General features: G+C 45.7%; 1 protein-coding gene across 10 annotated transcripts in view; it reads right to left on the reverse strand.

Moving 5' to 3' along the window:
• The window catches only part of dmd (dystrophin), a 2667466-nt gene that overhangs the window by 1299202 nt on the left and 1352190 nt on the right, over positions 1 to 16074 (reverse strand). For 8 of the 10 annotated variants that reach the window (XM_038802261.1, XM_038802266.1, XM_038802267.1 and 5 more), the window contains 2 exons: positions 8030 to 8140; positions 3993 to 4130 (listed from right to left, as the gene is read on the reverse strand). The exons of 1 other annotated variant lie outside the window; for it this stretch is intronic. In XM_038802261.1, the coding sequence (XP_038658189.1) occupies positions 3993 to 4130; positions 8030 to 8140 (249 nt within the window). The remainder of the gene's footprint in view (positions 1 to 3992; positions 4131 to 8029; positions 8141 to 16074) is intronic. One more of the 10 variants, XM_038802269.1, reaches the window with a different exon arrangement.

Genomic DNA, 16074 nt, shown 5'->3' on the forward strand with positions numbered 1-16074 from the left:
GGTGAAGCAGTATTGGAGGCCAGGGGTGGAGCTGGCTGATGTGATCTAAGGCTGATGTGGAGATGCTGGCATTGGACTGGGGTGAGCACAGTAAGAAGTCTTATAACACCAGGTGTACCGCTTCATTCACCTGAGGAAGGAGTAGTGCTCCGAAAGCTAGTGTTTGAAACAAACATGGTGGACTTTAACCTGGTGTTGTAAGACTTCTTACTGTTCTCTAAGGCTGTCACCAGGATTCTGGGCTGTTCCCATCTTTCCATCACCAATAGCTGTACTAATGCCAGCTTCTTGATCTCCGCGCCTTCCTCCTCCATTTGGGTCAGGATGATCATGTTTGCAGATCCACTCCCAGTCCTTTGCCTTTCCCGGGAAGCTCTGGCTCTCTTTGCTTTCAGGGAGTTATGAGTGAGGGAAATGAAAAGATTGTTGTAAACAAAGGGTGAACATTTAAGGAGGGTGCGAGAGGGCAATATGATGAGAACACGTTTGAATGTTATCTGTTGAGATGGAGAGGCTGGAGGGAAAATAATGCTCATGACAATGAGTGTATATAAGTTAAATACCGTGTAGGAAAATTTGGAGAGGTGAGAGCTGGGAGCAGTAGGACACTCAACCTGCTCGATCTCATAAGGTAATGAAATCTTTTGCAGCACTGGATCCAGTTCCTGGGCACCACATTCCTGCTATTCATAGGCTTTCCTACCGACAGCCATGCCTGCTTGGTGAAGCTAGCTGGCCTCATCCTCCTTTCCCCATGAAATTGATCTTCTCTTGTTGTCTAACTGCATTCAACAAAATGTCCAGAGTAGAGTCTCAGATCCAAGGGGCAGCTTTCCCAAATCTTGCCTCCATTCTGTACTAGTTTCCAGCTTCCCACTGGTGCCTTCAGTAGTCAACTCAATGCTGCTACAGTGATCCCAGTTGGGATCCTCATTGGTTTTTTTTAGGCATGTCCTCCCTCCCTTCCTGATCAGTCAGGGAACCCGGAGGTGGGGTGATAATGTTATGACTCAGTGGAAGAGCTTTGGCAAATACCGCAAATTAATCAAAACCATTTTGGCAGGGACTAATTTTATAAAATTGCACCCGTCAACACTGTCTGGTTATGCAGTGTATACTCACCTCCATAGATGCAGAAGTGAGATATGAATACTGAAAGCCTCTGACACAGCCTGAACTTCATCTGCTAAGCATCATCTCCATATCCAAAATACTTCACATGTTTGGACATTTTAACTGGGATTGCGATTAATGACAGAAATGGAAGATATTGCTTGGAGCGAAGGGGGTTTGGTGGTGTTGGAGGCAGGGGGAAGTGGAAGAAAACTGACGTAAATCACTCAGTTTTTCTTTCCTTCGCATCAGGCATTGTCAAACTCGGGGGCGCGACCCGCAGGTGGGTCCCGGGCGCGTGTCAGGTGGGTCGTGGAGCCGTCCGTGGCGGCGCTCCCAAACGTGCAAATCGGCGAACAGCCGCAGCAGCCGGCTGTTAATAATGCCGGCTGCAAGCGGCCTTCAAAATGGCCACGAATATGTAAAAAAAATGCGGCCGCACTGTGCATGCGTGTCAGATCATCGGTGGCATGCGCAAAACTATGCGTATGCGTGCCGATGATCTGACACGCATGTGCAGTGTGGCCGCATTTTTTTTACATGTTCGCAGCTTTTCGTTTTACAAGTTCGGGGATTTTTATTCATTTATTTTATTCATTTAATTTTTTTTTTACAAGTTCGGGGTGGGGGGGGTTTATCTGATAAAATTTCACAGGAAAAAATGCAGAACTTTGGACAGATGGAGACTCCATACTTTCTGGCACTGAAGGCTTCACCTTCATCCAACAGGTTCCATTGGAGGAGCGTATATTAGGGCCAAAGGGACCCAAAACCATTTCCTCCATTTTTGTCAGCAGCAAACAAGGTAAGAGAAAATGGTGGGTCGCGCAGGTCGGCCGGCATGGGTCGCGAAGGTCGGCCGGCGCGGGTCGCGAAGGTAGGTCGGGTTGGGTCCCGAAGGTTGGCCAGTTGGTAAATATGAGTCCCTGAAAAATAGGTTGAAGAACACTGCTTTACAAGACATGGTATGCTTCCTGGACATTTGCTACCAGTTCGACAACTGTCAACATCTTAGACTTCTCCTAAAGCTGACAAAGGAACACATAAACCTCGGCTAAATAAGAGACTGCTTGATACATTGTGTAATTCAACCAGCTCCATTAAAGGCATAAACTTGGTTGCATGCAAGATAATAAAAGATCCCATAAAAAATGCCTGATGGAATGACTCTAGTTCAGGGGTTTTACCAAACACAGTGCATCAGACTGTATGCAGTATCACTTATCTGCAACACCATGACAATATTTTTGTGTGTGCTGTTGTTTCCAGAACATTCCAGGAATATTATATTGAAAAAATGGTTTTGACATTGCACCTTGGTAGGTCAGCAATAAAAAACTCAGTGTAAGCTAAAACACCAGCACACATCCTCTGGAAATGTCATAATTGTATTAGTAAAGTTTGAAAGAAAGTTAAATTCAGACAACCAGCCAAATGCGACTTATTAGTAAACTGGCCATGTTTGAATGCAAAGAAGGATAGAGAATATTAGAGAATGAAAGAAAGAGATATATCACCAACACACAACAAAACCAAGTGGAGACTGAGGTTAGATTCTGTGCACACAGCATCTCATCAGGGATAGCACTAAGTAAATGAATCAGAACTAAAGGCCAACTTTGAGACTGATTTTCCATCTGTGCTCTCAGGCAGAATTTGCATTGCCATGAAAATGAGTTGAAGCTTAAATTAGCGATTTTTTTTGTCAGTATTTTAGTCTGTCTTTCTAATCACAGCAAATTCCACTTTCATTACATAAACAGACATAAATTCTATAAAATCAACAAGTATACAATAAAGAACTTTGGGAATTAAAAATTAAACAATAAAATCGCCAGAAATTAGTTCATCCAAATTGCTTATGTACAGTAATGATTTTGTACAGTGGGAACCCAACTAAATTCTACTTGTGAATAAACTTGGAAACTTGGAGTGTTACCAATTTGAAACAGTGATTTTTAATTACGTCACAATTTTTTTCATATTAACATTTTGGCAACATTGCACATGTTTAATCTGTAATTCCTTCCAATCTGTGGACACTTCTATTGGAAAAAAAAGGAAACATTTTGGCTTTGAGATTGAGAATTCTGATCATCACAAAGTAATGTGTTTGATACATTTTGTGGTTGAGTGCAGAAATGCAGTACCATGAGTCAGATATAAAGCTTTTAGTTAGTCTTGGTTGACCACATTTCCTACAGTAATCTACCATCTGACAAGAGACAGTATTTCCCTTGGGTGGCAAACACAAACTGTATTTCAAAGTTTAAAGTTTCATAATATATATATATATATATGTGTATAATCATACCTATTACACACTGTAGTTCTCTTTCCAAAGTACTACACCATTCTCAAATGAAACACCTTAGCGTGAACACTGTAATAGGCAGTTGATACTTCTACCCAAGTGGGATGATTGTAGTTATGGAGGGGGGTGGGGTGAAAGAGCTCAGATGAGCCATTGTTAACTTTCAATATGATATATTGAAGGGATAGGAACAGGATGACAGCATAATATTGCTTTCCAACTCAGATGAAAAATAGTGGGATAAAAGGCAAATAACTTTACAGGGTGATGATGGATCTTTAAAAAAAACTGCAGAAAAGCTCTATTCCCCATTTTTAAGCTTAAATAAAGGGTCTTTCATTGATAAATGCCACCTTCAGCAATGGGACTTTGAAAACTGATCCAGCAAGGTTTTTAGAACAACCAAATTATTTCTCAAAATTGTAGGCCAGAATTAGCTGACTGAATAGTGCATAATGGTAATCAAATGAATAGTCTTCAACATTTACAGTCCAACATGTTTTCAAAACCTTAGGTCTATCCCTGTGAAAGAGCAGATCAAACTTGTAACCTGGTGATTTCTTGCCTGTGATGGGCCAGGAAAAAGAGAGGAATGCAGAGAGGAACCATAAGTTGAAGTTGAACGAATGGTTGATAAACTAGTCAGTCGGTAGGATTCCTTCAGTCCCTTAGTCGATGTTTGTTGACTTTCTAGAAGCTTAAGCTTCATCAAAAGAAGCAAGACAGTGAGGAGAGTGAGGTGGAGTAGTATTTCGATAAATCATGCAGAAACTGTTCAGCATATACAAAGGCACATAGATATCCAGAACAAACAACAAATACTATTATAAAAGTTAAATTGAGTCTGTACTTTAAGGTCTTCCTTGCATTTAAGCAGTGAAAACTATCAGTTTGTGATAGAAGATCAAGAGTGCTATAAATGCAAGACTGGAGTGAAAAAGTCTATCAACGGGACCAAATACTCATATGATGAGAACATTTTACTGCAGAATGTTTAAGCAAAGATTTCCTCCATTCTGCATTTGTACTAAAATCATAAATAGCAGTACAAATGATATCTAAATAAATACGCTTTAAAAAAGTAAATCTGCCTCATCATTTTGTTGCTGTAAATTGACAAAGAAACACATCCAGACTATTTAAAATACATTGCATGTTATGACATACTAGTCTAATTGAAATATGTATATATTTTCCTTTAAAAATGTATTAACATTACTACTCAAATAGATGAAATTTATTGCTAGTACTTACAGCACCAAATAGGGCATTCAACACAACAGACCAACATTGGTTTTCATGCCAATTGAGCCTCTACTCACCCTTAATTTAACCATCCTCAGTATAATCTTCTATTGGTTCTTTGACAAGTTTTTATCTAGCTTTGTCTGAAATACATTTATTCTCATCATCTCAACTCTTCTTCAGACTAGCGAGTTCCATATTCAAACCACTCTGACATTTTCCTGAATTCCCTTTAGTAACTATCTTTTATTTATGGCCCTGAGCACCATTCTCCTCTGCAAGTGGAAAAATCTACCTTACCAAACCCCTTCATAATCTTAAAGACCTCTATTAGGTAATCTCTCAGGATATTGTAATCGGTGATCAGGCGGGGAATCACTTCGGACGCCCAAATCGGGGGCAGGGGCGGTTTGACGGCGGTTTTCTATTCTCCGCCCCCTCCTGAATGGTGTCATTACGTTGTGCGCGCACACCATTGGAACAACGTTGGCGCGTCATTGGAAGGCCCTCCCCCGATACTCTGCCCATAGTGGGCTGCGTTCCTGGCCGGGCGGGGGACGTGTGGTCTCAGCGGTCGGGAACACGGCATGCGGATGCGGACTGTGTCCAGTGCCGCCACTGTCTGTGTGGAGTCTGCACGTCCTCCCCCTGTGTGCGTGGGTTTCCTCCGGGTGCTCCGGTTTCCTCCCACAGTCCAAAGATGTGCGGGTTAGGTGGATTGGCCATGCTAAATTGCCCGTAGTGTCCTAATAAAAGTAAGGTTAAGGGGGGGGTTGTTGGGTTACGGGTATAGGGTGGATACGTGGGTTTGAGTAGGGTGATCATGGCTCGGCACAACATTGAGGGCCGAAGGGCCTGTTCTGTGCTGTACTGTTCTATGTTCTATGTTCTAGTTGGCCGGGAGCCGTGCTGCTGGCTGGGGGGGGGGGGGGCTTCTGTGAAGGCTGGCTGGGGGTGGTCAGGGGAGCAGGATTTGGCAGGTTGGGTCCACGCACGGCTAGCACCATGTTTTGCAGGGCGACCACCACAGATCGTCGCCATGTGCATGCACGGCCACGGACCCGGCCATTCTCCAGCCGTTTTTGGCGTTGGAGCCGAGAGTTTTATCCGGCACGGCTGCTATTCACTCACTGGTCCCAGGATCGATGAGGTCTCGGCGCAGATTTTGGGGTTGTAAAATGCCACAGTTCCGACGCCGGAATTGGCACTTAGCCTCAAAATCAGAGAATCCAGCCCCCTAGCTTGTTCCATCTTTCCTGTTAAATATAAACTGAGAGTAGAAATTGGTATAATTCTTGCAAATAGAGGGCAGCACAGTAGCGCAGTGGGTTAGCCCTGTTGTCTCAAGGCGTCGAGGTCCCAGGTTCAATGTTGGCTCTGGGTCACTGTCCGTGTGGAGTTTGCACATTCTCCCCGTGTTGCACGCCCCGTCGGTGCCCCCGCTCCTGCCAGCCGTCCCTGCTGCCAGGTCCACCGTTTGATAGCACTGCCCTCACTGGGGGCTGCCGTCAGTATGGCCCTGGGTCTCCCCCCCCCGGTGGGGGGGCATTTACCCACACGGCCGTTAACCCTGCGTTCACCCAGGGGCCGGGTGGGTGGCCAACAAGCTGGTCGCCGTAATGGGGCTCGGTACGTGGCACCGCCCTGTCATGTCAGCGGCTCCCTGATTGCTCGGCCTGTTCCGCCCCCTCCATTTCCCCTCCTCTCCCCGGCAGGGCACCCCACTTCCCCCAGGAAGCACAGCCGGTGCTCGTTTCGGGAGCTCCCAGACCCCCCACGCCAACACCTACCTCCTCCCGCAACCGCCTCAGCCAGCACGCCGATATCACAAACTTTTACAGATGGATAGAACCACGCTGTCGGGAAATTGGCCCATCCAGGCCGCAGAATCGCTCAGGCCCCGGAGAATCGGTTGTCAGGGCACTTTATCCGATTCTCCGGGCCGCGCGTGGGCACTGCAATTTTGTCGGGTTAGGAGGTTCGGAGAATCCAAAATCAGCACCAAACCAGCCTCAAAGCCGTTTTCGGCGTCAGAGCTGATTCTCCGGCCGATCGCGTTTCGCGATTTCGGCGCAATGTCTTGGGAGAATCCTTTTCACAAATTTGAGGCGATAACGTTTGCATTGCTCAAAGTGTGATTTAGCAAAGTTTGACAACTTCTCTGCTTTTCAGTTTTATTCCACTAGAAATAAACATCCCATGCTTTATTTGCTCTTTTCTTGGCCTTTTTAACCACCTCGCTATGTTTAATGATCTGTGCATCATTAACCTCTCCTCCTCTACCAATTTTAGGCACTGACTTTTGTAGGAACGTGTGGAGTCGATTTTCTTCCAACCAAAAGTTGCCACCTCACTCTTGCTCATATTGAGGTTTGTTTTCCAATTACATGCCTCGTCTTCAAGTTTTTAAATATATTTCAAATCTTATTGCATTACTTTTCAATATTTACTGCACTGTCTGATTTGGAGTTGTCTGCAAATTTTAAAATTGTATTTCATATTCCTGAATCCAAGTTGTTCATATAAATAATGAACAACAGTGGTCTCAGCTTCGATCCTTGTGGAACAACGCTTCCCAACTTTTGTAGTCTAAGTAACATCACTTAATGTTTCCTCTTTGATTTCTGTTTTGCAGCTATTTTGCTATCCACATACTCAAGATTCTTCACAGTACTTCACCACAACACTGTTAAATAAAGTACAATTTCCATCACTGAAAGCTGATACTAGTAGGTATATCAGATATGGGTCACACAACAGTTCCATTTTGCCTAAGCTAAGGTTTGGACAATGTGACCAATGAGGTTACAACCACATATGAAACATCTGTCAGGCAGGGAATGCTATACTCTATTCTAAAATTACTCGACCATGTCAGGAAAGGAAAGCGCAAAGAAATCTAAAATAATGTCTCACCATAGGTCTGCCTTAAAAAATAAACATAAAAAAAGCACTTTGCCCTCTCTAAGCTTATAATTCAAGAATTGCTATTATTTGTCAAACTAATTTTTAAAATTTGACTAATTTCAAAACTGGAGTCCTTAAGGACAAAGATTTCCAATGATAGTCATACTTTGTTTATCAGAGCAAGTATCACAGTAGTCATTGAGAGAGCTAGGATCGGAATGTTAAGTCAATGTGTCAGAAGATGCTGTGCAGATCACACCTGTCCAACAAACTACAGATGCTCTTCGTACTTTCATACTTAATTACTAATGATATCCATCAACCCAAAGTCTGTTGTTTTGTAGATCTGGTGTGCAGCACTGTGCCATCATGGGAGCATCATTCCTTCCACTCAGCAGATGTTCTACTTTGCTTTAACCAACCGCTCTACCAGCTGCTAGCCCATCATACCTGCTGCTGTACTTTTAGCTGCACAGCGAGAAAACTCTTCTGGTTTTTCAGCTCATCAGGATCCATCAGGAATGTAACCGGGGAAACAGATACTTGCTCTAGCACTGGTTGCTGAAAAGCAAGCATGTGAGGAAAAGGAAGCACAACTAAGAATTGATTTAACAAGAATCCGGGACCCACTTATTGAGGGTCCAATAAATTCACTGTTTTTACAATTCAAAAAAGAGTCTTATTCTTCAGTGCACACCACATTATTACACAAAACGTAACTCTTTACTGGATTCCCATAATTACACTTCAGCAAGATAAGAAAAAAGCACTTAAGCAAAATTTATTTTAAATTACATCGGCATTCAGGAAAAAACAAATGTAGGTATTTGTGATACGAAAGTAATATACTGCAGATGCTGGAAAACTGAAAAAAACCCCAAAACAGCTGGCAAAATGCAGCAGGTCTCACGGCACTGTGGAGAGATAAACAGTTAAAGGTTCAGGGTTGATGACAAACCTGGCATGTTAATTGTGTTTCGCTATCCACGGCTGCTGGCAGATCTGCAAAGTATTTTCACATTTTCTGTTTTTACAGTCGGCTGTAATGTTGGAACTTGTTTCTAAATTTAACAAACCATGATTCAAGACTAGTTTGTCCTTTACTTATAATGAATAATACCTATATGCAAAGAATTTAGATTTTTTTTGAAGTGAGGCTTCAGTTGAGAAAGGCCTCAAAATGAACAATAGAAACAGATGATGTGGAGATGCCGGCGTTGGACTGGGATGGGCACAGTAAGAAACCTTACAACACCAGGTAAAGTCAACAGGTTTGTTTGGAGTCACTAGCTTTCGGAGCGCAGCTCCTTCATCAGGTGAATGACTCATGTGATGGTGCAGCTGCTGTCTGAAAGCTAAAGACTACAAACAAACCAATAGAAACAGAGACGTGGGTTCGGGCTACAAAAATTTAAGATACATTACATGGCTTTGCAAGTAGAATGCAAAGATCTTGAATAGCTCCCATTGGAACAGAAAGCATGTTCACAATCCTTTTCCAATTTTGCTGTGAGATTAAGGTCGGGCAAATGCCTGGCAAAAAATCTGGTATGGGCATTTGGGGTTAATTTGGACAGCTTGCGAAAACAAGCATCAGGTTCACAATGTACAAACTTGTGCATTGTGCTCCTTGCTGATTGCAATATGCAGCCAATACTAACCTTACTGTTTATTGGTTAGCTGCATCAGCAGGAGGCACACAATCATAATTTTCCCACAGACATAAAGCCATTTAATGTGGGAAGTAAATCTGCATCCAGTAATGCGGGAAGTAAATTTGAAATCGTGCAAAATGGGACAACATTGGCAAAAGTACCCTCCAAGGGTTTTAGACACACCTGTCTGCATTGATGGTGGAGGTGAAAAGTAAGAGAGATGTATAGTATCCAAAAGGAATCCAGGAGGCTCCCTAGTCACACATTCAAAAGACAATAGGAGATGATAGCCTTGGAGGTCAACACCAGAAGTCAAGCTCCATCGCCTGGATGCAGTACCACACTAGTCAAGCTTAGTGAATGCTTCTTCAAATTCCATATTCCACCAACTGCAACACTTGCCACAATTAACCACAACTCTGAGCATTCACCAGCCAACAATCTTTATCGATTATGCACCAAACCTAACATTGATAGCTTTACGTCATCCAAACACACTTAACATGACTGTATGCTTTACCCAACGTTGCACAACTCACATACGCTGGCAGCTATTCAATGTGACAACCAGATCATCCAACCAGATTGCATGACACACACCTACACAATTCCCTCTTTCATTCCATGACATGGTGATGCACAACCGAAGGTAACAGGAGCATGTCGTAACTCACATTGAGAAGGCAGTGTTGGCCAACATTGGAATAACAATTACTGAACCGGAACAGGGCTGAATGAACTTAAGAGAACAGTATCCTCATACCTAATCATCTTATTCACATCCCACTTTCTCCTCATCCCACAAAATCTTCTGATTTACAATTTCAAGGTGGGGATATGCATGTGCCTCTTATTTCCCTGCCCCCAATCCTCTCGCACCATAACGTTTCTGTTGTGCCTGTCCCCTTTCAGATAACCAAGAACTTCAAACTGGTCAGGAAGAGGAGGAACAGCTAGAGGCACTGATAATGAAAACACACCGTCACTTGATTTCAGTCTCAACCACCAGCTCAAATACCGACTACCTGTATATTTGGAGTTCAGCACTGAAGTAAAGTACTAAACACCTGTAGTATCACACGAACAGACGGAAAAAAATAAATCAGCAACTAACCTGTAGTTAATTGAGGATCCCTTTAAATTGTGCTGTTGAGGCAGCCGGGGTGGGAGGGGGGCGGTGGGGAGATTGCGCTTGCTGCTTACACATTGATGTACCATCGATTGTACGCGAGGCGAGTGATTTACCAAAGTCTGGCTTTAATTGACTAGAACACAGCTCTGCGATCGTCTACAGTAGAAAGGGACGATCGTCAGGCGTCTGAGCATTTATACCACGTTAATAGAGGCGTGGTTAACTCAGCCTCTCGGCCAATCGGTCGAGAGGCACATGACCGACCAGGGCCAATGGTAAGCCGACGTTCTGGCCCAATGGCAGACGAGTATGCAGATCATATCACCACACACATGTTCAGCCATGTGAGGTTAAGAGAGGTGTCAGCCCCAGTACTGACATTCAATGAGTATTGTAGCCTGATTAACATAGAACATAGAACAGTACAGCACAGGACAGGCCCAAGATGTTGTGCTGACCACTTATCTGAATCTCAGATAAACCTAACCTGCACCCCTTCAATTTACTGCTGTCCGTGTGCCTGTCCAAGAGTCACTTAAATGTCCCTAATGACTCTGACTCCACCACCTCCGCTGGCAGTTTATTCCATGCACCCACCACTCTCTGTGTAAAAAACAGACCTCTGACACTTCCCTCATCCCTTTCTCCAATCACCTTAAAATTATGTCCCCCGTGACAGCCATTTCTGCACTGGGGAGCAGTCACAGAATCACAGAATTTATAGTACAGAAGGAGGCCATTCGGCCCACCGAGTCTGCACCGGCCCTTGGAAAGAGCACCCTTCCTAAGCCCACACCTCCACCCTATCCCTGTAACCCCACCTTACCTTACCTTTTATTTGAACACTAAGGGCAATTTAGCATAGCGAATCCACCTACTCCTGCACATCTTTGGAATGTGGGAGGAAACCGCAACAGCCGGAGGAAACCCACGCAGACACGGGGAGAACGTGCAGACTCTGCACAGACAGTGACCCAAGCTGGGAATCGAACCTGGGACCCTGGTGCTTTGAAGCCACAGTGCTAATCACTGTGCTATCCACTCTATCCATGCCTCTTACCACCTTGTATACCTCTATCAAGTCACCTCCCTTCTTCTGTGAAAAGCCCTAGCTCACTCAACCTTTCTTCATAAGACATGCCCTCCAGTCCAGGCAGCATCCTGGTAAATCTCCTCTGCACCCTCTCCAAAGCATCCACAGCCTTCCTGTAATGAGGCGACCAGAGCCGGACACAATATTCCAAGTGTGGTCGAACCAGGGTTTGATAATGCTGCAGCAAAACCTCATGGCTCTTAAACTCAATCCCCCTGCTAATGAAAGCCAACACACCACATGACTTCTTAACAACCCTATCAACCTGGGTGGCAACTTTGAGGGATCTATGTACGTGGACCCCAAGATCCCTCTGTTACTCCACACTTTCAAGAATTCTGCCTTTTGCCCTGTATTCGGCATTCAAATTCGACCTTCCAAAATGAATCACTTCACGTTTATCTAGCTTGAACCCCATCTGCCACTTCTCAGCCCAGCTCTGTATCCTGTCAATGTCCTGCTGTAACCTGCAACAGCCCTCAACACTATCTATAACTCCACCAACCTTCGTGTCATCGGAATCCTTACTAATCCACCCTTCCACTTCCTCATCCAAGTCATTTATAAAAATCACAAAGAGCAGAGGCCCCAGAACAGATTCCAGCGGGACACAACTGGTCACTTACTTCCAGGCGGAATACTTTTTATCCATTACCACTCGCTGTCTTCTTTCGGCCAGCCAATTCTGTATCCAGACAGCCAAGTTTCCCTGTATCCCATGCCCCCTGACTTTCTGAATGAGCCTACCATAGGGAACCTTATCAAATGCCTTACTGAAATCCGTATACACCATATCCACTGTTCGACCTTCATGAATGTGTCTCGTCATATCCTCAAAGAATTCAACGAGGCTTGTGAGGCATGAATTGCCCCTCACAAAGCCATGCTGACTATCTTTAATCAAACGTTGTTTTTCAAAATAATCATAAATCCTATCTCCCAGAATCCTTTCCAGTATTTTGCTCACCACAGATGTAAGACTAACTGGTCTGTAATTCCCAGGTATTTCCTTTTCCCTTTCTTGAACAGGGGAACAACATTCGCCTCCCTCCAATCATCCGGTACTACTCCAGTGAAGAGTGAGGATGCAAAGATCATCGCCAATGGCGCAGCAATCTCTTCACTTGCTCTCCGTAGTAACCTTGGGTATATCCCATCTGGCCCAGGGGAATTATTTATCCTGATGCTTTTCAAAATGTCCAGCACATTCTCCTTCTTAATATCAACGGATCCACTTATTACTGAACTTACAATCATTCTAATCTTTTAAAATTTAATTCTAAGACTAACATTATTACTAACCTCTCTCTTTTATCTTTTCTTGCAGGCTTGAATATCCTCCAAGGCCCATATGGTCCTTTTGACCTGATCCTATCTGACCTCCATGACCTCGAAGCGGATCAGGCCCAACCCGGAAGTGAAGCCCCGACTTCGATTTGGAGCCGACCCGGACCTCGGAGCTCCCAACCCGGCCTAAAAACAGACGCCAGCCCCAAATTGCCCGGCCCAGTCCCCATAGCACCCGACCCGACCTCCGATGATGAGACCCGGCCCAGCTCGACCCCGAGAGACCCGCTCAGCGACCCGACTGATGAGACCCCATCAGTTCACTCGAGGCATGAGTAGAAGTAAACTGTGGCTTTAACCAACTTAGAACAGTGCCTGCCTGCGACTGAACCAATGCTGAGAACTGCATACAGGTCGACTGCTCTTTCTACCTCCCTTCAAGGGGAGGAGCCATGGACGGAGCCCATATATGCCCCAACATGTTCCCCTATGGATAATGCCATACAATGGACCATAGGAGAAGCCCACAAGATAGCACAGATACAAATACAAGTGCAACAGCACAGATACAAATACACTGGTGGATTATTAGTATAATACATTCACCACACCAACCTGGAGAGGCCTGCCCAGCAACCCGACCTACCTGGAAATGGAAGAAATAAAAATCCACGTGGAGGCCCAACCGGGCCTACTTCAAAACCCGACCCCAGGAGCGCCCAAGGAGGGAACAGACCACAGAACCCTGCCCAACCTGCCTCAGGAAGCCCCTGCCAATGACTCAGGATCCCCGAAATGGCAGAGACCCCCCCGCGAGGACCCGAACGCGCTGCAAGGTAGTCCCGTGCCCGTAGAATGCTGGGACCCATCCGGATTGCTAACATGCCCCCTTAGCAACCCCTCTACCTCAACCAGCGCCCGGGACCCTGCCAGACGCGACCCCGGAAACATAAGCAGCGCCCTGGTCCCCGCCAGCGCGCTGGACCCCGTCAGATGCAACCATTTACCTTCCACAAGGTCAGACTTCTCCCATCAATCCCAGGACCATCCAGCCACAGCCGCCAACCGAGGAAGTGAGGGAAACGTGGCGGTCTGCAGGTTAAACTGAAGCAACGCGGTTTTAAGACCCCTATCCCCAGCATACCCCTGGCAAACATCCAACTGATTGAAAACAAGCTGGATAAACCTAACGCTAGACTTACCTCTCAGAGGGAAGTCAGAGACAGCTGTGTGCTCTGTTTCACAGAGACATGGCTCACCCCGTCTCACCGGACTGTGCCATACAACCTGAATGCTTCTCAATTCACCGGGCAGACCGCACCGCGTCATCAGGCAAAGCAAATGGTGGAGGTGTTTGCCTTCTCATCAATTCCTCCTGGTGTCTGGACATGGCGACCCTAGCGACCTACAGCTTCTCGGACCTGGAATACCTGACCATGAAGTGCCGCCCACACTATCTTCCACGTGAGTTCACTTCAGCCATTATCACAGCGGTCTACATCCCACCCCAGGCAGAAGTGAGGAAGGCGCTGGATGAACTGTACATAGTTATGAACAACTACGAAACAGAACACCCGGAGGCCTTGTTTATCGTGGCCGGAGACTTCAACAAGGCCAACCTCAAGGGTGTACTGCCAAAATTCAAAAAGTACATCTCCTGTCCCACCAGGGGTGACAAGACTCTTGATCACTGCTGCTCAAAAATCAAGGGCGCCTACCGTTCCATCCCCTGACCGCACTTTGAGAAATCAGACCATATGACAGTGCTCCTTCTTCTGGCATACAAGCAGAAACTCAACTACGAAAATCCAGCTAAGAAGGTCGTGCAGTGCTGGTCCGAGGAAACAGAAGAGCTCTTACGTGACTGCTTAGAAACAGTGGACTGGTCCATATTTAAGAACTCAGCGACCAACTTAAATCAGTATACCACCACCGTCACAGACTTGTCAGCAAATGTGTGGACGACTGCGTGCCAAAGAAAGCAGTACGTTCCCCAATCTGAAACCATGGTTCAATCGTGAGATTGACTCCCTACTGAAGGATGGGTCTGAGGCGTTCAAGTCAGATTACTCTGATCTATACAAGAAATCCAGGTACGACCTCCGCAAAGGATCCGAGATGCCAAGAGAGAATATTAAACCAAGCTGGAGACACAGAAAGACTCTTGGCGGTTGTGGCAAGGACTAAACAACATAACGGGCTACAAAGCGAAGCCGAGCAGTATCTCCGGCAGCAGTTCCCCAATGAACTCAATGCATTCTATGCTCGGTTCGAGCAGGAAACCAACAAGCCGCTGCTGAGTGCCACAGCAGCCCATAACTCACCCATACCCACCATCACAGCTTCCGAAGTCAGATCGGCCTTCCTAAAAGTGAATCCTTGGAAGGCGATGTGCCCGGACGGGATCCCTGGTCGTGCACTCAGAGCCTGTGCGGACCAGCTGACAGAGGTGTTCGCAGACACCTTTAACCTGCCCCTACTCCACTCCGAGGTCCCCACCTGCTTCAAGAAGACCACCATCATGCGGGTGCCAAAGAAGAACCAGGAAACGTGTCTCAATGACTACTGTCCGATGTCCCTGACTTCAGTCTTAATGAAGTGCTTCGAGAGGTTGGTCATGAAGCGCATCACCTCCATACTTCCAGAACACCTTGATCTACTGCAATTCGCATACCGCCGCAACCGATGCCATTTCCCTGGCCCTACACTTATTCTGCGAGCATCTCGACAACAAGGTCTCCTACATCAGACTCCTATTTATTGACTACAGTTCCGCCTTCAACACCATTATCCCAGCCAAGCTCATATCAAAGCTCCAAAACCTAGGACTTGGCTCCTCACTCTGCAACTGGATCCTTGATTTTCTGACCCACAGACCACAATCAATAAGAATGAACAACAACACCTCCTCCACAATAGTCCTCAATACCGGGGCCCCGCAAGACTGCGTCCTTAGCCCCCTACTCTACTCCCTATACACATGACTGCGTGGCAAAATCTGGTTCCAACTCCATATACAAGTTTGCTGATGTTACGACCATAGTGGGTCGGATCTCGAATAACGAGTCAGAATACAGGAGGGAGGTAGAGACACTCGTGGAGTGGTGCAGTGACAACAATCTCGCCATCAATGCCAGCAAAACTAAAGAGCTGGTCATTAATTCAGGAAGCAAAGTACTGTACACACCCCTGTCAGCGTCAACGGGGCCGAGGTGGAGATGGTTAGCAGTTTCAAATCTCCAAAACCTGTCCACCCACATCAACGCTACCACCAAGAAAGCACAACAGTACCTATACTTCCTCAGGAAACTAAGGAAATTTGGCATGT

Source organism: Scyliorhinus canicula, chromosome 7 (assembly GCF_902713615.1).
Source record: "Scyliorhinus canicula chromosome 7, sScyCan1.1, whole genome shotgun sequence".
NCBI classification, from domain to species: domain Eukaryota; kingdom Metazoa; phylum Chordata; class Chondrichthyes; order Carcharhiniformes; family Scyliorhinidae; genus Scyliorhinus; species Scyliorhinus canicula.